The 22,582-nt window shown below is 41.9% G+C and overlaps 1 protein-coding gene across 2 annotated transcripts in view; it reads left to right on the top strand.

Annotated features, from left to right (window-relative positions):
* CPS1 (carbamoyl-phosphate synthase 1) overlaps positions 1–22,353 on the top strand; it is a 92,437-nt gene extending 70,084 nt beyond the window's left edge. For both annotated transcript variants that reach the window (XM_054515441.1, XM_036386851.1), the window contains 11 exons: positions 1,530–1,605; positions 4,380–4,457; positions 5,797–5,904; positions 7,049–7,138; positions 8,484–8,654; positions 11,244–11,318; positions 14,094–14,192; positions 18,893–18,952; positions 19,817–19,929; positions 20,497–20,626; positions 21,870–22,353. In XM_054515441.1, coding sequence (XP_054371416.1) covers positions 1,530–1,605; positions 4,380–4,457; positions 5,797–5,904; positions 7,049–7,138; positions 8,484–8,654; positions 11,244–11,318; positions 14,094–14,192; positions 18,893–18,952; positions 19,817–19,929; positions 20,497–20,626; positions 21,870–21,968 — 1,099 coding nt within the window. In that variant the 3' untranslated portion in view covers positions 21,969–22,353. The remainder of the gene's footprint in view (positions 1–1,529; positions 1,606–4,379; positions 4,458–5,796; positions 5,905–7,048; positions 7,139–8,483; positions 8,655–11,243; positions 11,319–14,093; positions 14,193–18,892; positions 18,953–19,816; positions 19,930–20,496; positions 20,627–21,869) is intronic.
* The last annotated feature ends 229 nt before the right edge of the window (positions 22,354–22,582 follow it).

The following is a 22,582-nucleotide window of genomic DNA, read 5'->3' as shown; positions in this document are numbered from 1 at the left end:
GAACAAGAGTGTGAAAAGTCCTAGCACAGCCCTCTGCCTGGCCTCTGTCTGCAGAACAGCAGCGGTCCACAGCTAGATTTCTTCATTTTCTGAGCAGATATGACCTTTAATATTGGCCAGTTCCCCTGGAAAACTGAATGCCTTTCCCCACCAGTTAGGTACTGTGTACACCAGCTCATGTCCTCAGTGGTACTATTGACACAAGTTCATGGATTTATTGAACTCAATTGATTTACATCAGCCCAAGAGGTAAATATAATCACCTAGGTACCTGTGTCTATTAATCTAGGATAAAGTGACTGATTTGTGGCATAGATCCTTCTTCCACTTTTCCCCCACAGCCTCTGTGGACTTGCCCAACAAAGCAAAGGGGAGGCTCAGCATCAATGGTAGAAATGGGAAAAAACATTTTTTTAAAATAAGATTCTTGTCTTTAAAAAGGACTTGAATCATACTCTGGACCCATGTTCTCCTAGATCCCCTTCTCTGATAATTCTGGCAGTTACAATGAAAGCAGCTTTTAGGTATCTGCTGTACTGTGCTCACTCCCTTAAAGAATGAGACGTTAGGGGAGGAGCACAGTGAAATGGCCAGCAAGGAACAGCCTTGAATCTGGATTTACACTGTCACAACCACTGCCAGTGACCCATGCAAGCTTCACTTCATGTGTCCCTGAGGAGCAATTGGGCTGAAATCAGCCAACTGTGTTTGGCCTGAGCTCCTGGGGAAAGTCTGGGCCTTACTGGGGCTGGATGGCTCAGGAGCCATCTCCCCAGCTTAGGGGCACCTTCAAGGGCTTGGCTCAGGAAGGGCATTTGGCAGCAGTGCTAAGGCTATGAAAACACAGTTCTTGCTTTATTTCTCCACTGTGCTTCTGGAGATCTCCTGTCTCCTCTGGGAAGGAGAGTGGAGGGTAATTGGGTACCACCTCTGCCTCTCTCTGAGTCAAGAGCAGGGCAAGTGGCTGGAGCCAGGAGCTTCCTTGGCCAGTCTGCCATGCAGAGGTGGTTGGTAACCTTGTGAGCCCTGTGCCCTGGTGCCCCACACTGATCTCTCCCTAGAATTGACAAGGGAGGCTGACCTGGCTTCTCTTCTGTTGAGTTTGTGAGGTCCCCAGGACAAGATGAGAGATGAGGAATCTGATTCCTTGCTCTAAGAAGGCTGATTTATTATTTTATGTACTTATATTGAAGAATGCTATACTAAAACTATACTAAAGAAAGAGAAAGGATACATCAGAAGGCTTAACAAGAATGAATAATAAACTCGTGACTGACTCCTCAGAGTCCAACACAGCTGATGGTGATTGGTCATTAAGTAAAAACAATTCAGATGAAACCAATCAAACATGCACCTGTTGGTAAACAATGTCCAGACCACATTCCAAAGCAGCGAACACAGGAGCAGCAATCAGATAATTATTATTTACATTTTTCTCTGAGACTTCTCAAGGTCCCAGGAGAAGAAATCCTGGCAAAGGGTTTTTTCAGAAAATGTGACAGTGACTCTCTTCTTTCCTATTCTCACAGTGGGTCTGCAATGAATGTTGTATTCACTGAAGACGAAATGAAGAAATTCTTAGCAGAAGCTACCAGAGTCTCCCAGGTACCTCTTTGTGCTGCAGTTCCTTTTGTGTTCCCCTTATTTGTTTCATCTCTACTGTGGTTTATCTCTTTGTTTTCTTTATTGTGTTTATCACTCTTTCCCTTCTTGCCTGGGGAGGAGACAGTTGGACTCCTCAGTTTGTTCCCTGACAGATGATATCAAATATCCTTACTGACCCCACCAGGATGCCTGCATGGAGTAGGAAGAGCTGTTTTACCTGCATGTACATTTCTGACCAGTTAATTATGTAAATGGATGTAGTCCTGTGAGCTGGGACCCTTCCAGGCTTGCCAGTGGCAGGTTATGCCAACCAGCATAGAAATGGCAGCATCTTGTGCTTACTTTTTCAATTGTTTTGCCTGGCTTCCTTGAACAACTAAATACTTCATCTTGGCATCTCTTCTGAAGGTTTTTTCTTCTTCTTCTTCTTTGTTTTTTTTAATGGTCACTGTTCAGAACAGGGCTGTGACACCATAAACACTGCTAAAAAAAAGTAGTTAAAATAAATGAATCAAAGATGAGCTCTCTGAAAACACAACTGGCTGGGGAAGTCAGACATATTGCTGCTTTCTCAGGATTCTTAGGTGGTTAAAGCTTGAACAAGAATTAAGCCATGAGGTCTTTAAGTGTATGAGGCAAATGGTGCAAGTTTAACTTTTCAGCAAGGAATGGTGGCATGAAAAGAAGATACCTTTCACAGTAATAATATCCTGAAGGATAGGTTGGTGTGGAGGCAAGGAGACCACTTATTACCATCTTGGACCAAGTTTTAGAGGGATAGTGCAGCTGTTACTTCTATCAGAAGGAATTCTTTCACTATTCTCAGAAGACTATGGGGTCATCCTGTGGTAGTGTGCAGGTTCTTAGCAGAACCTGCTGAGAACCTCCCCAAATGGGATTTTTGGGCCTCCCAAAATGCCAAACTTCCCTTTGTACTTCATCTGAAGCACTCTGCTTTGTGTTTACACTCATAGAAGCAGAGCAGGCAGCAGCCTTAAGCCCCACTCAGTGGGACACATCACTTTTTGGGTGCTGGGTGGCTTTGTGGTGGCCCTAGAGGAGGCTGTAGCCCACAAAAGACCCCATGTCACTTCATTTGTCACAGCTTGGCTGACTTGAATTGGCCAGTGCTGTTCTTTGGTTCTGAGCTGTCTCATCCCTGGTGCAGGAGACATTTCTGGGAGTTGCATTTGTTGAGCCTAGCCAATACATGACACATTCCTAGGGGAAAGAGAGGGTGTTCCCATGGGATCCTTATGCTATCCAGTTCTGCTGCACACACAGGGCACTGCTGCTGACTGCATAATGACCAGTTGCACACCAGGAGGTTTTGGGTACTCTGGTTCTCATCTTGAAGAGACTTACCCTAGATTTACATGCTGGTTTTTAGTCAGACTGCCAAGGGAAGAATTTCTTCCTTCATCCAGTGTTGTGTATTGACAAAAACTATGCTATAGTTGAAGCCAAGCTAGCAAAAAGCAAACCAGAACAAAATTAGAGTGTTCTGCTTCTACATTAGGGAGGATTTTTCAGTCTGGCCAAGGCTTTGTGGCCTGTGAGTGGTTCCACAGAAGCTCCCAGTGTTAATAGAGCTCCTTTGTGGGACATAGGCTCAGTTTTTCTGGTTCCAAAGCCTTACCTAGTTCTGCTTCATCCAGCAGAACTCCACCAGTTCTTGTTCTGTTGTTTTAATGACTTTGCTGTTTCAGTGCTGTGTCATTTTGACATTTATGTTGTCAATAATGTTCAAAACTTCTAATGCAGGTTCAGACAGATTGAAGTAAACAAGGTTGTGTGCACATATAAAATCTTCAGGTGAAAAACTGCAGCAAGACAGAAAGGAACAGGACACAAGCCACTAAATTTATGAAACAGTGTAGGCTTCAGCATTGTCCTTGCCTGTGAATTTACCCTTGCACTGATAAGTGGAAGGAATTGTGTCTTGTAACTTCTGGAGTTGCTTGGATTTTTTCAAGAGGAGCCTTTAAAACATGCACAAACTGTCATTTATTTCATTTTATTCTCTAATAAATAATAGGCAGTTAATAGTGGATGGGACAGGTAAAATGTTGAGACACAAAGCTGGCCAGGAAGAATGTAGATTAGAGTTTTTTTGGAGAAAGTGTCTGGCAGGAGAAAGTATTAGAGGAGAGTGGAGGTGTGTGCTAGCCATCCCAGAGACAGGCAGGAAGAAGAGGAAGGAAAACAACTACCAGAGAAGGTAGTGAGGGTCAAGGCCAGGTATAATTAGTGACAGCCTCTCCCTGGGAGACTTAGGAACCAGGCAGAGAAACTAGAAAGGAATGGATCGGTTGCATAAAATATATGACTCAAAAATAGCAACCAACCACTCTAGAAAGTCATTGAGAATGGCAAGGACCAGTTCCTCTGTGAAGCACCATGTGCAGTGAGGTGGTTGGGAGGCTCAGAGCAAGGAAGAATTGAAAACCTTGGAGTTAAGGGCTGTCTTTAGGAGATGGGATTAGAGGTCATCCATGAGTTTCTTGCTGTCTTCTTTGTGCCATAATCTCTGTGGTTTTGCCCCAAATTTCCCTGTCCTGGTGTTGTTATAGAGAGCTCAAACTTTTTTGCATCAGTGGTTTTGGGGAAATTGTGCCAAGTTTCCTGCACTATATCTTTACAAAGTTCACTTATCTGTGTAAATGAGGATATTAATAGATTGTTCTTCTTGTCTTTTGCTTCCAAAGGGTCCTAGGTGGTCTACAAATACTCTCTTACAAAACCTTTTTAATTTTTTCTTGTCTTGATGGCAGGATTACCCTGTGGTACTCACTAAATTTATTGAAGATGCCCGTGAGGTGGAAATGGACGCTGTAGCCAAGGCAGGAAGAGTAAGTACTTTGCTTTTCTTTAATATTAAACTTGTTTTTTTGGGATCTGAGACCTGCAGAAATGTGTAATTTGAATGATTTACTACAGAGCCATGGATTCATGCTGAGGAGAGTAAAGAAACAAGAAGAATTAGTCTTAGGCTGAAAACTGTTGTGCTTGAAAAGCTCCACCTCTCTGATTGTATACATCTAACCAGTTATTTTTTAAGCATTGCTTATCCATGCAAATGAATCCTTTTGAATATATTTTTTACCAGATTTGCAAATCACTACCTTCAGAAATTACTTTCTTCAGAACTTTATCATGGGTTATGGAATTATCACAGTTATTCAATTTTTTCTTTTTTTTTTTTTTTTTTGCAATTTTGTCTTGCCTTTCATTACTCAGCAAAGGCAAAAAAACCACAAAGTTCACAATTAACAGAAATTATTTTTTTTTCAATTTTAATTTTTAAACAGCAGACACAATCACTTTTTTGGTATTGAGGTTTTATGCCTTGATGCAGTTAAGTCAATTTAAATCCTTAGGCCTGGATTTCCTCTGTTTGCTTAGAACACCACAAAAGAGGGGGAATAAAATGATATACCAGTGATGTTATTTCATGCTTGTTGTTTGTGTTCTGGCAAGCAGAACTTTAAAAACGTGGTTTAAAGCCTCCTTAGCTTTTACCTTCTGAGCCCACATGTGTTAGAGAGAGGAAGGAAGCCCCAGGATCTCTAGGCTGTGGCAGGTTTTATCATATTCATGATTTGCTTAACCATGATAGCAAAGACTCTGATGTGGTCTCCTCGTTCATATGCCCAGTGTCTGCTTCAGGCATATTCTCCCCAAAATTTTAGGAAATTCACTTTTTGTTCCTCCTCCATCTGTATCCTTTTTCAGTTCTGCTCAGGAGGCTGGGCTGTGCTGGGGAGGAAGGAGCAGTTTCTGAGAGGGTGAAGTGACCAATTCTTGTATTTGCAGGGTGCTCTGATGAAGGCAGGAATGATGAATCTGATTCCATATTCTCAGAAGGCTATTTTATTATTTTATGATACTATTATTATATTTAAGAATACTATACTATACTAAAGAATACAGAAAGCATACTTACAGAATGCTAAAAGGATAATAATGAGAACTCCTGACTTTTTCCAGAGTCCTGACACAGCTTGGCCCTGATTGGCCAAAGAACACATTCCACATGAGCACAACACAGGAGAAGCAAATGAGATAAGAATTGTTTTCCTTTTTCTCTGAGGCTTCTCAGCTTCCCAGGAGAAAGATCCTGGGTGAAGAGATTTTTCCAGAGAATGTGAATGTGACAACCAATGAGTGCTCTCTCCTTGCTGTGTGCAGGTCATTGCCCACGCTGTTTCAGAGCATGTGGAGGATGCAGGGGTTCACTCAGGAGATGCCACCCTCATGTTCCCCACACAGAGCATCAGCCAGGAAGCCTTGCAGAAGGTGTGTGTTTTTCTAGCTCTGAAAAGAGAAAAGGAAATGAGGATTTCCTTTCCCTGCACCAACAGTGGAGAAATCAAATCAGCAATGATTTTTTAAGGCCAGTGTGCTATGTGCAAGTGAAGGATGTCAGTGTTCCTGTGATTGGCTTCATTATCTGAACTGTATCCCAGTAATTTAAACAGTGCACACTTTTAGACCCATAGGATTTTTTGTTTCCTTGGTTTAGAACCAGCTTCTGTAGCAGTAAATTATTGCCTAATTTATACATAAGCCATGGTTCTCTTTCCACTTCCTTTTCTCCCACAATACTTAAAGTGATTTTGTCAGATGTATGACTTTCTAGCTGCCTGCTTTTCCAAAAATAATATCAGGATGAATGAACCTCACCTAATCTTGACTTTTTCCCCTTTCAAGAATAAACCTTGTGATACAGAGTTAGTTGTTAGGATGAATTTTTTTTAAATGAAATGTGCCGTGCTCCTTTATGTCATCCTGTTAGGGGTTTGCTTGGAAGCCAGCAAAAGCTGTAATGCAATAATCTGTGCTCCAGCTCTGTTTCCAAGAATGTCCAAAGCCTTGTTTCTGAAAATAGCCATCTCCTGGAGCAAAGCTATTCAAACCCTTGTATTGACACACCTGGGAAATAAAGCTTTCCTCCCACTTTGTTCCAGAGTGTTCCTACTCAGACACCTCCCACTGATCTGTGATGGCACAGGCATGTTGGTGAAAGATTTTCAGGACACTCCCAAACTGATTAGTATCTCAAATAATAAACCGTTATTCATTCTATCACCAAGAAAGGTATAAAGACTCCAGAGTAGGAATTACTACAGGGCAAGGCTTTGATTCTTTGTTTTTCTCCTTTTCCCCTCTGCTTTCTCACACACACAAAAACCTGGTTTTTACTTCTGCCCTCAAATACACTTCAGGCTCTAAGTTACTAGGGAAATTAAACATGTTTGCTTCTGAAATAGTGCTATTGCCAAAATGTGGGTATAGAGAAAAAAACAAGGCAGAGAGAGATGATGTTTAAAGAAATCTACCAGTCCTAGTGATTTATTGCCATGACCCTCTCTATTTTGTGGAATTTAATTATTTATTCTATATACGCACATTAACACTTTCTAAATTTGGTTTTTTATAGGTAAAAGCTGCTACAAAAAAGATTGCAAAGGCTTTTGCCATCTCTGGTCCATTCAATATCCAGTTCTTGGTGCAAGGCAGCAATGTGCTGGTAAGAGCTGCTGTGAGTGTGGCAGGGCCTGTGCTGAGCTCTGTGGGTCCTGCACCTCTGCTGGGGACATGGTGGCAGTGGCACCAAACCTGCCCTGACAGAGGGTGTGGGCTGGTGCCACCCTTGGTGACACAGCTCTCCCTGCCTGTGTGGCAGAGAGAATCCTCCCCTGCCTTCACACTGAGGGTGAAGAGAGTCTGCTTGCTTTGTCTGTCAGCTTTGTTTCATTCTGGGCTGCTGTCCTTCCCAAAATTGCCAGTTTGGAATAGGATGGGCAGCACTGGGACCTGCACCTCATCCCATGTACTGGGTAGCATGGCTTTTAGAGCTCCAATATCTTCTCTCATCTTTAACTCTCAACATCATCTTGATGTTGAATTAAGCCTTCAAAGGGATTGAAAAGAAAGCAAGACAGTGTAAGTGTTGAAACCATTACTCTAAGCTATTAGGAAGGTTATCTGAATAGTCCTAGTAGCTATTAGCAGCAGAAGTACAGCAATGTCTGACCCCTTCTGGGTAACAGTTGGCTTTCTCTTGCTAATGGAAGGAGGTCAGAGGAATGTGAGCAGAGAATGACTGAGGATACAGTGGATAGGAAAAAAATCTGACAGGAAACAGAAGAGATGCAATATTGGTGAAAATTTCTGTTTGGGCTATGAGTTGAGTAAAATGTACTTACTGTTCACCTTTTCTCTGTTTCACACATGGTCATTCAGAAACTCCCCAGAGAGAGAGAACAGAGTTTTCCCTTCCTTGCTTTCCCACAGTGGTGCCTTTGTACAGCCCCTGCTTTTACTTGTACCTTCACTATTCTCACCCCCTTTCACTCCACTTCATTCTCACTTCCAGCAATTCCTCTTCTGCTCTTGAGCTCCAAGAGAAGAACTTCTGCAGAACTTCTGTGGTACTTCCCTGCCTGGCTGAATGCCTGCCACATGTGGGTGGGGGAGGTCAGCAAGGACAGTCTGGCATTCAGGAAGTGCCATCACCATGGGAAAAGAACATGTTGGACCTCTGGAGGTTGTTCCTAATGCCTGTGCATATGTTCCTCTTGCACATTAACTTAGGATATAGTAAAGCACATTTTCTGAGTGAGGTCTGGCTCCCCTCAGCTCTGATATTCAGACAGTAGAGATGGACCTCAGCTGCTTGTATCTCAGGGTGGCCATTCCCCACCCCTCTTCCCTCTTTTAATAATGATCCCAATTTCTATGTTTCCTATTTGACAGTCTGAAGAATATATCTGCCAAGAGGACTCAGAGCTGCTTTCAAAAAATGTGAATCAATGTAATTTTTCCCTGCACAGTGCCTGACCCTGCTGTTTCTCTTTTTTTGATCCCACCAGGTGATAGAGTGCAACTTGAGGGCCTCACGCTCCTTCCCCTTTGTATCCAAGACTCTGGGGGTGGACTTCATTGATGTGGCCACTAAAGTGATGATTGGGAAACAGGTTAATGAGTCATCCCTCCCCACAATGGAACATCCCATTTTCCCATCCAGATATGTTGGGATTAAGGTATGGTTTCCAAAAGAACCACAGGAATCCCACCACAGAGCCAGCACACAACACATTAATTTACAATTAGTACTTTAATGCCCAGAGAGAACAATTTACTCATTGGCCAAAGGTCAAATTGACCTTTTGTAATTTTTGTCAAGATAACCTGTTTGGAAACTTTAGAGAAAAATCAGAGGAAAATTATCCAATGAAACCAAGTCTTCATTTATTTTTAGCATCTAACCTACTCTGAATCCTGTTTATGAACTGCATAATAAATTTACACTTGCAGAGTTGAAGTACAGGCTATTTCATGATACTAGATACTAGATACATGTGGACATGCACAACTTTGTGTTGTGGGTTCCCCCCACGTTTTATCTGCAGGACCTGGGACATGGGCTGTGAAATCCACATCATCCCCTTTATATACACCAGTGGTTAAAATAGGGGTGGTAGCCTTGCATCCTTTGATTTCTGTAAGGCCAAGGTTTTACTTTCCATAATTGCTAAGCTTGTATAGGACCCAACAGAATAAAATGGATGGTAGATATTTTTGAATGCTTAATGGAAGAAAAAAATAATGTCATCATAAAAAAATCTAAAGCAGTGGTGCAGAAAATCCAAAGGATAATGAGAATTGTTTGTACAGAAACTTTCAAGCTCAAATAGTTTCCATATAAAGTGAAAACTGAGGAAGCAGAAAACACCTAACATCTTTCTAATAATAAAATGCTCAGAACTATTAAAATGCAAGTCAAATTTGTGTCCTAAGCTAGCCAGTATAGATATATCTTTACATTTCATTTTGATGCCACAGATAGGCATTATCCAAAATTCAAAATTGAGACTTTTTTTTTTGTGAGGCTAATTTATTTTTGTACATTCCTACTATTTAGACCTAGGGCTTCTGCACTGTTGTTAGCTGAACTGCCAAGAGTTTTGTCTCTCCTGGGAATGCTGGCTACAGAGCAGAAAACCCAGCTTTATTCTTGAAAACTTCCCTACAAAGCTTTTTATACTGCTTGCATCCTGAGTGGATTTGTCAAATATAAAAACCTGCTAACACCTTTGGAAATGCTAAACTTTGAAAAACATCCCAGTTTAGCCTCTTTGTTGTTATTCATGCATCATATTTCCTATCCTCTTACAATTTATTGCTAGTAGTATTTGCATGGACACATGATCTTTTTTCCTTAGCAGTTCTTAAGAGAAAATATAAAACTCTTTTCTTCTTTGTCAACATAGCTGCTCCTTTGTGGATCTGAGTACCACTGTTTAGGCTTTAGTGACTGAAATACTGTCTTGCCATGTTTGCTCCCAGACTGGTGCAAGTATCAGGGCCTGACCAAGATTAAATCCTGGGTAGAAAATGACTAATTTTTAAATAGGGTTTAGTTGCAGTACCAGAGTCTGCTCCTGAGGATGCATTTTCATGTTCATGGCAGATAAAAATTAGGGAGGTGGTGGAGGCTTTGCTGCTTGTTAGCTTGCAAGACAATGTACTATATTAATCCATGTATTAAATTTATTAAAACAATCCATTTTGACTGCCATATCTCTGCTTGAGTTGGCCACTGTAAACATTTTCTCTTTACTTAAAGTGGAAACAAAACTGATCTAAAAGTCTCAAAGAGACACAACATTTTTTGAGAAGCCTTTTGAATTTCTCTTGTCTCATTTTAACTGGTCACTGTTAGGAGTCATGAAGCAGCAGCTGTATTATCTTCAGTGTTACCCTTGGGGACCTCCAGGGACAGAATTATGGCTTCAAATTTTAAAATAGATTTGTTTCTTAGCAGAAATCTTGCTGCCTTTATGCAAATGCCATTAGTAGTTTAAGATGTGGAGAAGCTCTCCAGAAAATTACTTGGTAGTAAGAAATTTATTCAATGTTTGTTACATGTGGTCATTGGTTCTTTAACAGAGAATTTCTCTTTCTCTCTCCCCTCCCTGTTTCTTATCTTAAGATTAAATGAGACAAGAGAACTCAGTGCTGTGATCTAAGTCCTCAGATGATGATGATAATGATAACAGTGATCAGGGGGCTTAATATTAGCATATAAAGAGAAAAAAATTACAAATGGATATTTCTGGATGGGGGAGGGGAAAAATACAAAAATAATTTGCAAAGTTTCATCTTGTTTGCACCAAAAAAGGGTATTCTTATGGAATAGTTTTATTTCTGCAAATGAAACATTTAATGGAGAACAGCATTCTCTGGAAAACCAAGTGGATTCAGTTAGTGTCTCTCCTTGTTCTATGAATTAAGTGCTTCACAGCCTTTCTGTTTAAAAATGTGTCCTTAAAACCATACTGATAGTGGGCTACCACTGATTGAAAATCTACCATTGGAATGTGAGCAGGATGCCAGAGTTGGATGATTGATTTATTGGTGGAATAGATGGGCATTTTTTTCCACTCCATCATCAAGATGCCAAGGGAATTATTTTACCAAATAGTTCTTTGCTTATGAGCCTCCACCACTGCTTTTTTTGGATAAATTCATGTCTCTTTCTGTCACTCCTAAGTGTAGCTGGAATTTTTATATTTTTTAAAATGATCCAGTTTTTATTCTTTCTCCCTCCTGCCTCTTTCTTTCACCAGGCCCCAATGTTTTCCTGGTCCAGGCTGAGAGATGCTGACCCTGTTCTCCGGTGTGAAATGGCCTCTACTGGGGAGGTATGTTTTAGATTTACTTTTTTTTTTTAAACCAAGTTGACTTTAAACATCATGAATCTTTGAAAGTGATCTTATTACTGCCTGAATCATGATGGCATCTGTTGCTTCTTCAGAAAATTGAAAACATCTTTCTTAGCTGCAAAACCCACAATGACCTGGAAAAACCAGTTTTTTCAGCCACTGGATGTCCCTGTTTACCTGCATGTCAGCTCCCTGAGTAGGACCTGGTTGGTGTGATAGCCTGAAATGAGTTTATCTGAGAGTTGTTGGGTTCTGGGTGGCTGTTTTATGACTCATGAGCTTCTGAAAAACAAGTGGTGACAGCTCCCAAGTCCCATGGACACTTGCTGCAGCACCAACGTGGAGACCCCTGGGCATGAGTGGCTGATCTTGGGATGTGTCAGTTGCTTAAAGGCAACAATAATGTGTGGTGTTTTCTTGTTGCCTGATAAAAAAGTGAAAGAAAGAGACAATAAGATATGGTGGCGGCAGGGGCTGTGGGCAGGATGAGCCTGGGCAGCTTTGCCCACTCATTCTCTGTGCAGCCAGGCTGTGAGGTGCTGCTGGAATGTCTCCTGGTGTGGTTATGGCATGCTGTGAGGGCACAGGGCTGGGCCAGGCTCAGCATCCTCACCCTCACAGGCACAGGTTTCCATCCATATCACCTGCCTCACATAGAAAAAAAGGTTTCTTCATGAATTATTGCTGAGCTGTCAAGGGTGTCCATAGATACACCCAAGTGGTCTTTAAATTCCATGTGTTCTGTTACTTCTAGAATGAGTTGCAATAGCAAAAAACTTATTCTGGGCCAGAAAACCCTCTTGGAAAATGATTAAACACTCAGACAATTTGATCAGGCTTAAGTCTGCTGCACCATCACTGGGCAGGTGGCAGATCCTGGGCTGCTCTCTTGGATGTGAACTTGGGTATGTCCAAAGGAAGCATTTACCATTTTAGAATGGAAAAGTACCCAGATACAAAGTAAGAATAGCCTCAGGTCTCCTACACCTCTCCAGAATGACTTTATTTTACTCTTCATAATGTGCTGGAAATCAGTATTGCAGAAGATTTCCTTTCTGTGTAGTTAATGGGCAGAAAAAAATCAAGTGACTTCTGTGACTTCCTGATTTTCAGAACAAAATAGGATATAGAGACAACCTCCTCACCAAAAAAAAGCATAAAAATGTAACTAGGGACAAGAATTATTTTTCTGGGCTTTATACAGAGTTAGAGATTATCATGGTCATAAAGGAGGCATTATTAACTTTTATGAGTTGGAAAGATCCATATTCACAAATGCCATAAAGTGTGACAGTTATGAAAGTCTTCCTTATAGTGAAGTAAGGATAATAACTTGCTTTGGGTAAAAAGCTCAGTTATTCCTCACAGACATTTTTCACACACATGGCTTGATTTGGGCTTGAATTTGTCACATCTGTCTGGCAGAGATTTATTTTGCTGGAAGCCATGGTTCCCACAATAGGAGAAGACAGTGCTGGGGTCCCTTTGAGTATTGTGGCTGTGGACCATGCCATAATGATAAACCTCTCCTGACAGGCTGGGAGCCTACAAGGGAGGGTCTGTCTGTCACCCTGAAAAGTCCAGGAATATAGAACACATAGAAACATATAGAAAACATAGATTATATCATGTTGTCATGACTTTTTTTATCCCTTCCCTTGTGGGATTTTTGTTTGTTTAGTTTTTCTTTTCTTTACTTCAGTAGATCTGGCAAATCATAGTTTATTTTTAATGAAGTACTGTTTTCTGCTCACCATGGTGAGATCAGGAATGTGAGGGCTCACTCTGAGATGGGAAGGACCATAAGTGAAAAATGGGAGAGCAATTCTCAATCAGCTCTTTAATCCCATCTGTATATGTTGGTAGATTTGTTATTTCACAGAAAAATCAGCGACAGTTTCTGCTTCTGATTGTTTTTCAACAAGTGTGGAGCTGACCAGAAAAAGTGTAGGTTGGTTGGTTGGTTTTTATCTTTTTAAACTTTCACAAAAGCTCACTCATTCCTCTTTTAGTCACCAGAATTTGAAATTTTGGTTAGGAATGCTGTTGATCTCTTTCAGAAGATTGTTATCATACAACAGTCTGTCAGCAACCGAGCTCCACATCCAGTTCTGAGTGCTGGAGAGCTGCTAAATGATTCTTACTGGTTTCTTTTTCTTTAAAATTATAATTTATCTCAAATAAATTATTATTAATTGTCTGGTTGCTTTTTTCTTAAGTAAATACTAAAATTTACTTGAATTTTGTTAATCTGTGGACTTTTAGTGGAAAAGCATCTTTATATCCTCTGGTTTTCCTTCACAAGCAATGCCAGGAGTACATGGGAGCACAAACCCTGCCTTACCCTGCTTTGCAGGCACACAGAGGAACATGCCTGTGTGCACAGCTCTCACTGGTATCTAAGCCTTCTCTAATGTTAAATAATTTGCAGTGCAATCCCAAACACTGGAGCAGAGGCTGTGTACAGCATCCCAATAACTTAGCAGAATCAATTGTTACTCCCCAGTGTGCTGTTTGAAACTAAAGCATTGCTTATTCCTCCATTATTGCTTCAGTCAAATGATGAGATTTGTCTGCAATGATTTTCTGATTTATTCTGTTCCCCATGCCTGCAGTCTCCATGCAGAGCAGTCTGTCTTCTTCACACAGAAGCAAAAGATCCTGTTTGAAAATGTCATTCCTGTTTCTTTTTAAAGCACTGGTTTTGGGTTGGTTTTGGTTTTCTCCTCATGCATTCTTTGTGCCTTTCTGCAGGTTGCATGCTTTGGGGAGGATGTGTACTCTGCCTTCCAGAAGGCTCTGCTTGCCACAGGGTTTACATTTCCTAAGAAAGGAATTTTGCTTGGAATCCAGGTGAGTCCTAAAAATCAAAGCTTAGAAAGGGCCAACACAGAGGAACTCTGGTAGATTTTGCCTTGCTTTCATTCGTGTGGCTTTATGGCTTAAATGTGTTTCTCTGCATTTCATCCTGAAGTGCAGTGGGACAGTGAGGAGCAAACAGCATGGGGAGATCTTTACTGCATTCAGCAAGGCTGGTCTGGTGGGGTTTCCCTCTATCTATAACTATCAGGGTCTCCTGGCAACTACAGAAGTTTTTTCTGTCACACAGAGCAACTTTCAGTGGTGACAGCAAGAGATGAAACCCTAAAATCCAAGCTCTAGTGTAGCATGGAGTCAGGGCATCTGCAGAGTCTGCATCCAAGAGGCAATCCCTTTGAGGAGGTAGAGAAAAACCAGAAGTTTGTGAGCCAGAAAAGAAGAGCCAATGCCAAATTTTAGTAGTGATGTTTCTGGTTTCCACACTTTGTCAGAACTACCTTCTCAAAGGGATTGCCTCCTGGATGTAGACCCTGACTCCATCCTAGGCTTGAGCTTGGATTTTTGGGTTTCACCTCTTGCTGTCATCACTGAAAGTTGCTCAGTGTGACAGAAAGTTCAAATGATGTTGTGATGGGAATGCTCTGCAGTGCAATGGGTTCTGCAAAGAGCCTTTACATGAGGAAATTCCTGATGAGTTTTCCTTAGGAACAGCCCTGCCCTTTTCACAGGCCTGGGTCAGCAAGGAGGGTGTGTGTTTCAGGATGAAAACACACAGAAAAGGAAAAAAAGGTCTTGGTTCTTTATCAAGGAATAGTTACTGACAGCATAAGGTGCTGAAATCAGAGACACTTGTAAACTTTAGGATGTTCCTCAAAAATTCATGCACTTCCAATGCTTCTAGAACATTCTTGGGCCCCAGAAAACCATCTGATTGCTTCCTGCCATTTTCACATTGTGCTTGCAATAAGCTGATGCTCTACATGATTGCATAAAGCTGATAAAACAAAAACCAAAGAGATGAATTTTCCTGTCAGACAACTGGGGTGTGAAAAATGTCTTTGGCTGCTTGTGCCAGCAGAGGATGTGAGGGAAGTGTGTGAAAAGTGGCCAGAAAGGAACATGACTTCTGCTAACAAGGATTACTGCTGAGTCCTTAAATGTCAACATATATACACACATCTGGGGATGGAAACAGTTGCTTTAAGTTATCTCTAATTAGCAGAAAAATTGCTTGCTACCTAGGTAAAGTTTAAAAGTTCAGTATGAAACTCTGGGCAATTGGTACTGTAGATATACTGTATATACTGCATATTTTAAACAGCATTTATGAAAGGAGAAAAGCAAAGACAGGAGGAGCAAAAAGGAGAGAGAGCACTGTTTAAAATTTAAGTGTGTTTTCCAGATAGCAGCTAAAGGGGAATGGGCAGAAAAAGAAGTCATTTTAGCTATAGAAAGCATTTATGTAAGTTCTGTGTCAGTAGCTGTTAAACTGAGCCAAATGTTCTTTGTACAAAGGTTTTAAGAAGAAAAAAAAAGAAGGGAAAAAGAAAAGATAAAACAAAGCCCAAACCTCAACTCCACAAACCTTTTAAAAATAATAAGATTCTGTCTTTTTAATGAGTGGTTTACAGTTTATTTTCTTGCAAAAGAAACTTAAAAACAACAGATCAATCGCTTAAAGATCTCTCTGCATCTCAGCATATTTATTCTATAATTAAACTCCAAATCAAGAGGTGTAAATTTGATTCTGAGAACCAGGCATTGCCCCCTCCCCAGTCTGGAGATTGTCACCTATGTACTTTTTAATGGTCTGCTTTGAAACAGAGGGGCAATAAAACCCTGTGGGAAGGGAAGGTTGAAATGTTGACCTTCACCTGACATGTAGACTGTAAATGATCTTTGAGTATTTGGCTGGAAAAAAGGAGAGCCCCTCACTGCAGAAATAAGAGGCACAAGGAATGAGGCATCAGGCAGGCTGTGAACACCAGCACTCTTCTTGTTTCATTCACAAACATGAACCCACCTGCCTCATACAGGCAAAATTATTGGGGTATCATCACAGGGAAACACAGCCTCAGAAGGACAGATAGCACATAGCCTCTCTCAACCACCACTGAGTGTTTTCAAATGCCAGGATGGTTTCTGCAAACTGTTCTGGTGCACTGAGCATACACACAAGCTCCCCTGGTTGTCTCTGAGGAAGGTGCTGTGATTCACCTGCAGTAAATGGTGAGTTCCAAGCACACCCCAATTTTGAAGGCTTCATTGCTTCATGATTAGCACCTTACTCTGATTTTTAGAATGAATTTTTATCTACTGCAGAGAGAGAAATAAGAAGCAAAGTGGTCTTGAATTCTGCTTCTCTCCAAAGCAGCTAGGCTCATATTTCAGTGATTTGGTATGCTGCACATTTATACCTTTGCTATTAATCATGTTGAGGTTAGAGGACACTGCTTCTTGAAGGTAAAAGTCAAATGGATGTAGTTAACAGATATAGTTAATGGGTATAGAGAGAGGGAGATCTTGGTTTCCTTGCAAATGTTTCTGGGGTGTTTTGCAAATCAAGATCAAATGGTGCTGCTGTGACCTGCAGTCCAAACTGAGCCCAGTGTGCCCAGGCAAGGAACCCTCCTTGCTGGGAGCTGCCAGGCTGGTGTGCAGTTCCAGAGGTCACCTCCTGTGCCATGCTGAGCTGGGGATAGCCCAGTTACCACCCAAGCTCAGGCAGGGAGTGCTCCTTGGCATGCAGGGCACAGCACAAGGCAGGTTGGGCAGCTGCTGGGGACTGTGAGCCTGCTGGGATGTCCTTTAGCTGAGAGCACTCAGTGACACTGCCCAGGGCAGGGGTCCCCAGGATCTGAGAGGTGTGGTGCTCTCCCAGGGGAGATGGAGTATGACTTCCATGGTAGACCAATGAAACTCTGCCAGCTTATGTCAGCTGTTAACCTACCTCTTCCCACAGTCTGGAGAAATCTGTGATGCTGAAACCCTGACTCAGCCATTAAATAATTTATATTTTATGCAAAAAAAGTTGAAAAGCTAGTTTTTTTCTTTCCTGATTGGGCTATTCAATGATATCTCTGGGATGGAGTGCATCTGTCTTACACACAAGATGCAGAAAGCATTAATAGAGTATTTTATTTTTAAATCCTGGCACTCCAAGTCTGTTGTCTCAAGGTAACCTTCTGGCTTGGTTTCTTACATACCAGAATTTTTGCATCCTCCACTGTGGTTTGGATACAGATCCCAGATCACAGGGGATGGGTTGGCTTCATTTTGAGCTGGATCTCAGTGAGAACTGATGTAACTGTATTGAATGAGCTAAGGATGTGGTCCTTTACAAACAGCAAGGCTTGCTGGAAAACATCAGGGGTTATAAGAAATGGAACTTTTCAGATAAAGGAAAAAAAATGCAATTCTCCTACAATAAATACCTTCCACTAAGTAAATCTGCTTGTACTTTTCACCTTTAGTAACTAATGCTTTCTTACACAGGTTATTTCAGCCAGCTTGTAAATCTGAGGCTGCTCCAATGCAAGCTGACAGCTGTAATTTCTTTTCATAGAGAGGCTGTTTTATGTGTCACAAGTGTTCAGTACTTGTTTGATAGAAGTTTATAATACTGTTGTGAAAACCAACACCCCTGACCGGAAGGCAGAACCACTCTCTCTGACTGGGAAGCTGCCAACCCTGTCACACTGTATATTTATATTTTCTAGCTAATGTACAGAATGAGATGGCTTTCAGAATGAGTGCTCAGAAAAAAAAAAAAAAAACCAAAAACAACCCTGTTTAGTCCTTTTCTTCTTAGGAAATTGTTGACCCTTCAGGATATTGCTCTCTCATCCATAAAGGTTAAGCCATCAGTAGCTCCAGCAGGAACAAGGGAGCTTGTAATAATCTTACTTGCAAATGTGTGTAAGACCAGAGCAGGCTAAAGTTAAAAGCAGGGTTTGGCTTGCCTTGGGAGTGAGGAAGGCATGTGTTGCATGTGATATTTGCATTGCTGTACCTTCAACACCCCAGAAATACTTAGGCTGATACTGTCTCTCACCTGTTACTCTTTAAACAGCTTGTTCAAGTGGAGATGTCTGCAGGAGGTGGTTGTACCTTTCTACATGATGTTGAGGCTGGAAATGCATTATAAGACAATCTTTCAGAGATGCTGTAAGTCAGGCATTCAGGTCCTCCTGGGAATGTGGCATCCCAGCCTCCTGACTCCATTTCCATATTCCCATAGGACTTAGAAATGCACTCACACATGCACAAGCTCTTATTTGTGTGAATGTGCAAACAGAGCACTCAAAGGCAGCTCAAAACCATCCATATATCTTATCTGCCAGAAGTGAAAGCAAATGTTTGAGCAATGATTGAAAATATCTTTAATTAAGAACCGAGGAGACTCTAGTTGGTGTATTTGAGAAGGAAATTGCCCAGATATTTAATATAAAGTAGCAAATCTTTAGTGGTTGCAGTCTGACTTAGTATGGGAGCACTTACTCTGGTGTAACACAATATGTCTCAGTTCACAGTCACTTGGGCTTCAGGATCCAGACAGTTTTCTTGGGAATGGTGCTGTACATGCACATGCAGACATTTCTGTCCATGCACACACTCAGCACAGAAAGGTGAATTTGTCTCTTAGCACGGTGTGGATGAGCTTCATGTTGCCCAAAAATGTACTGTTCCAAATCCTACCTTTGGTGCTATATCTAAAAAATGTCCTTTTTCAGGAGTCCTTCCGCCCCAGGTTCCTCAGTGTAGCAGAACTGCTGCATGAGCAAGGCTTCAAGGTAGGTGGTTCCACTTAGTTAAAGCTGGAGAGCTTTCAAAATCTCACATGTCCCCAGCCTGCTACAGGAACGTTGGAATTCCTTTGGAGATAGAGGAAAAAAGGGTGTTTTCAATGTACAGCAGGGATTTTTAGCTGAGTGATCCATAAAGTTAGCAGGTACCACCCATTAGAAGTTTTCATGTTTGTTTAATTGAGAATATTGTTGTGAGGGAAGGAAAGAGCTTGGCTCTGCAGCCAAAATGACATTATACACTCCCCCAGCTTCTCCAGGAAATAAAAATGCCAATGGGATGCCATGTATGGCAGGAGACAAGGAAGGAAAACCTTTTGTATGGAATATATCTGTACAGTGCTGCATTTTCAGTGACACTCAGGTTGCAGATACATGAACTTTGTGGTGTTTACATCCCTCTTGTAACTCCTCTGTATTATTTTGCACCCATATATCTATGGAAAAAAAGCAGCACAGCCACAGAAGACTGGTGAGAGTTCTGCTTTTCAAAACTTAGCACTAGGCATTAAAAAGAAAATAAACATGGCAAAAAAAAAATTACAAGTGATTGAACTTAAGCCCTATTGAAAGTCACAGGGATTTAGGTTTTCCTAAGCCGCTTCACTGCTTCTGGAAGTGCTACAAGCATTCACTATCATCCATCAAGAAATCACAGATAACAGAGAGTTGGGAAGGTTGTTCTGTTCCCTGTGTGTCTCTCTATATGGGGAGACACCCGTTTTATGAAAAATGCCCTTCAAAATCAGCTCTGACAACAAGGCTGTGTGTTGGGGCAGGCCCACATGAGTTCAGTGAAGAGTTTTGGTATTTGAAGTACATAGTAAATATCCCTTTTTCCCCCTGGGACAGCTTTATGCCACAGAAGCAACCTCAGCCTGGCTCAATGCTAATGGCATCCCAGCAAATCCTGTGGCATGGCCATCACAGGAGAGCCAGAATCCCAGCCTCCCTTCAGTCAGGAGGTAAGAGACCAACCCACCTTGTCCAATGTGTGTTTACAATCCAGGACAGCAAATGCAAGGGGCAACTTGATGGTCCTCTTGAGATCAATAGTAGGGATTTAATGGGGCTTTGAATTCAATCCAAAAGTTTTGGTTTATCTGATTCTGTCTGGAGTTGCCACCGCAGGGAGGTTTCAGCTTAATGAGCATCTCATTGCACAGTCCTGTTTAGTATGGCTTACATGTATTGCTCCATGTTATATTTTCATACAGATATACATGAAATCTGAATATTTAGCCTTTTAATGACAGTCAGTCATGCCTTTAACTGAGGTCATGCCTAAACATCCCAGTTGTGCTGAGCTGTATCAAGGCTGAATACTGCTTTGCATTGCTGACTAGAACTGAAATAAATCCAAAATCCTAAATAAAGCTTAGTGCCTTAACCCCTCCACCCTCATTTCTTGAGCAAAGACTAAGCTCAAAGGGCATTTTTCAGGGTTGTTCAGCTGCTTGCCTGTGCTATTAATTTGAGGTTTTTATTAGGAAGGACACATTGTCACACTGTCTTGTGCCTTGTCTCTTCAGGCTGCTGAGGGATGGGAAAGTAGATCTGGTGATTAACCTGCCCAACAGCAGCACCAGGTTTGTCCATGATAATTATGTGATCAGGAGGATGGCTATTGACACTGGGACTGCTCTGCTCACCAACTTCAAGGTACTTCCCATATTGTTCTTTCTCCTCTTAGACATAAGATCCTTCAGAGCTTCCAAGCCCTTGTGACCAGTCTGTTTGGACCCTCATTGCCTCTGACAAATAATGTATCTGAAAATCATGACAGCACAGTGGTTTAAATATATCTTCTTTTTGCTACCATATAAAATGACACCAATGGCAACCCAACCAAATCAAACCAAACAAAAAAATATAAATTCTGAAGTCCTGAGTCCTGCACTGTGCAGCTGAAATTGTTGCTGCATCATTTTCACTTCAAAGCAAATATCTTACACAGGGTTGAGTGTAACATCTTTGAATTAGGCATGGGAAGTGCTTTTTAGTGGAATATTATCCTGGTATTCTCCTTAAACCTTACAGCAGGATGTAGCTGTGCTTTCTTGAGTGATCCTTGGGGCAGTCCAGTTCAGAAGTGCCATCCAGGTGGAATTGCTGCTTGTCCTGTTGCAGTCCCAGTTCCAGTCACTGTGGGTTTTATGTAGCTCCTGACAAAGCCCTTCACACACTGATGGGGAATAAATATTAGGTAATGCAAGGTGGGACTCCTGCTGCCAGCAGTACATTGCCTTCCTTTGCAAGGGGCTTTGACTGTCACAGAAGAGCCTCATCTGGCTCTCATTAAGCACAGCAGCCAAACTCCTTCTGATTTTGGTGGGCACTGACATGGAGCCCAGTGCCTTGAACTGGTGTCCAGCTGTTCAAAAGCTACTGCTGTGGATGGAGTGAATGGAGGCAGGTAGAATAACAAGCTGAAGGTTCACAGGATGATGGCCAGGCATGGCTAGCAGGAATGGGGAATTGAAGATGCATCCTTTGCCTACTAGCAAAACACCTTCTGACAGCCACAACAAGGGTCCCCAGCCAAAATTTATTACCACACCTGCTTGATGCCTTTCACTGAACTGTTTGGATTGTAGAGTTTTAATCTCTGAGTTTGAGAGAAGAAAACAAGCCTGGTTCTCTTTACATTTGAGCTGTAAACAACAGCTCTCATGGGACAGAGCTGTCTTGCAAAGGAAGCCTGGGCATATCTGCATCTCTGCAGCTGGACACACAGGCTCCAGAGGGCTGCTGTGCCCAGCCACCTTGAAATTGCTATTGATTTGGATGAACTCAAGGACTGGACCTGCAGCAGGAAGTTTCAGGGTGGCAGAGCAGAAGTGTGGAGCCTGCTCTGTCATGCAGCCTTTGCAATGCTCAGTCCTCCTCTGCTTTGTATTGACAGGTGACAAAGCTTTTTGCTGAAGCTCTCAAATACTCTGGAAAATTGGACTCCAGGAGTCTCTTCCACTACAGACAGACTGACAATGGGAACACTGCATAGAACTCTCTCCAGCCTGCAATCTTACTGCTTCTGGTGCCTCAAAAGAGAGTGGATTTCAGATCATGCCCCTAACCATCTTTCCATGTATCTTGCTTTTGTTTGGTCTTTTTCAGCCTGCACATTTGATGGGAGAAAAAGGCTGCATGTGTGTGTCCTAGAATTGCTCCCAAGTTCTGCTCAGTCCTTCAGGCTATTATCATTACTATTTTTCACATTCTCATTCAATATTGTGAATTCAGGTGGCTCTCCCTGTATCATAAAGACTCTTTCTCAGCCTTGTTTCTTCCTTCAAAAGGGGAGAACTCCCCAAAGACTTCCCACATGTTGCTGTCCAACACTTTGTGCCATGATTGTGGGCATTAAAATCAAATCTTTTGAAAATGAAGTGAAAGTGTTGCAGTGCTTTACCCCCTCCCAGTTCAATGACCCTTTCATTTCCATTCTACCTTCTCTGCTGCTTTTTCAGCTCTGGCAGCACCTTCAGTCTGTGGAGCAGATCCCTGCTGTAGCATGTGGGGTGTGTTATCCTTGGCTGTCTGCAGGGCAGAAGATCTCAGCAGCTCTGTGGCCAGCAGCACATGCAGGAGGGCCTTCTCTAAACCTGGAGCAGCCAG

This window comes from Molothrus ater, chromosome 7 (genome assembly GCF_012460135.2).
Source record: "Molothrus ater isolate BHLD 08-10-18 breed brown headed cowbird chromosome 7, BPBGC_Mater_1.1, whole genome shotgun sequence".
Taxonomy (NCBI): domain Eukaryota; kingdom Metazoa; phylum Chordata; class Aves; order Passeriformes; family Icteridae; genus Molothrus; species Molothrus ater.
This window is presented reverse-complemented; position numbering and strand designations above follow the sequence as displayed.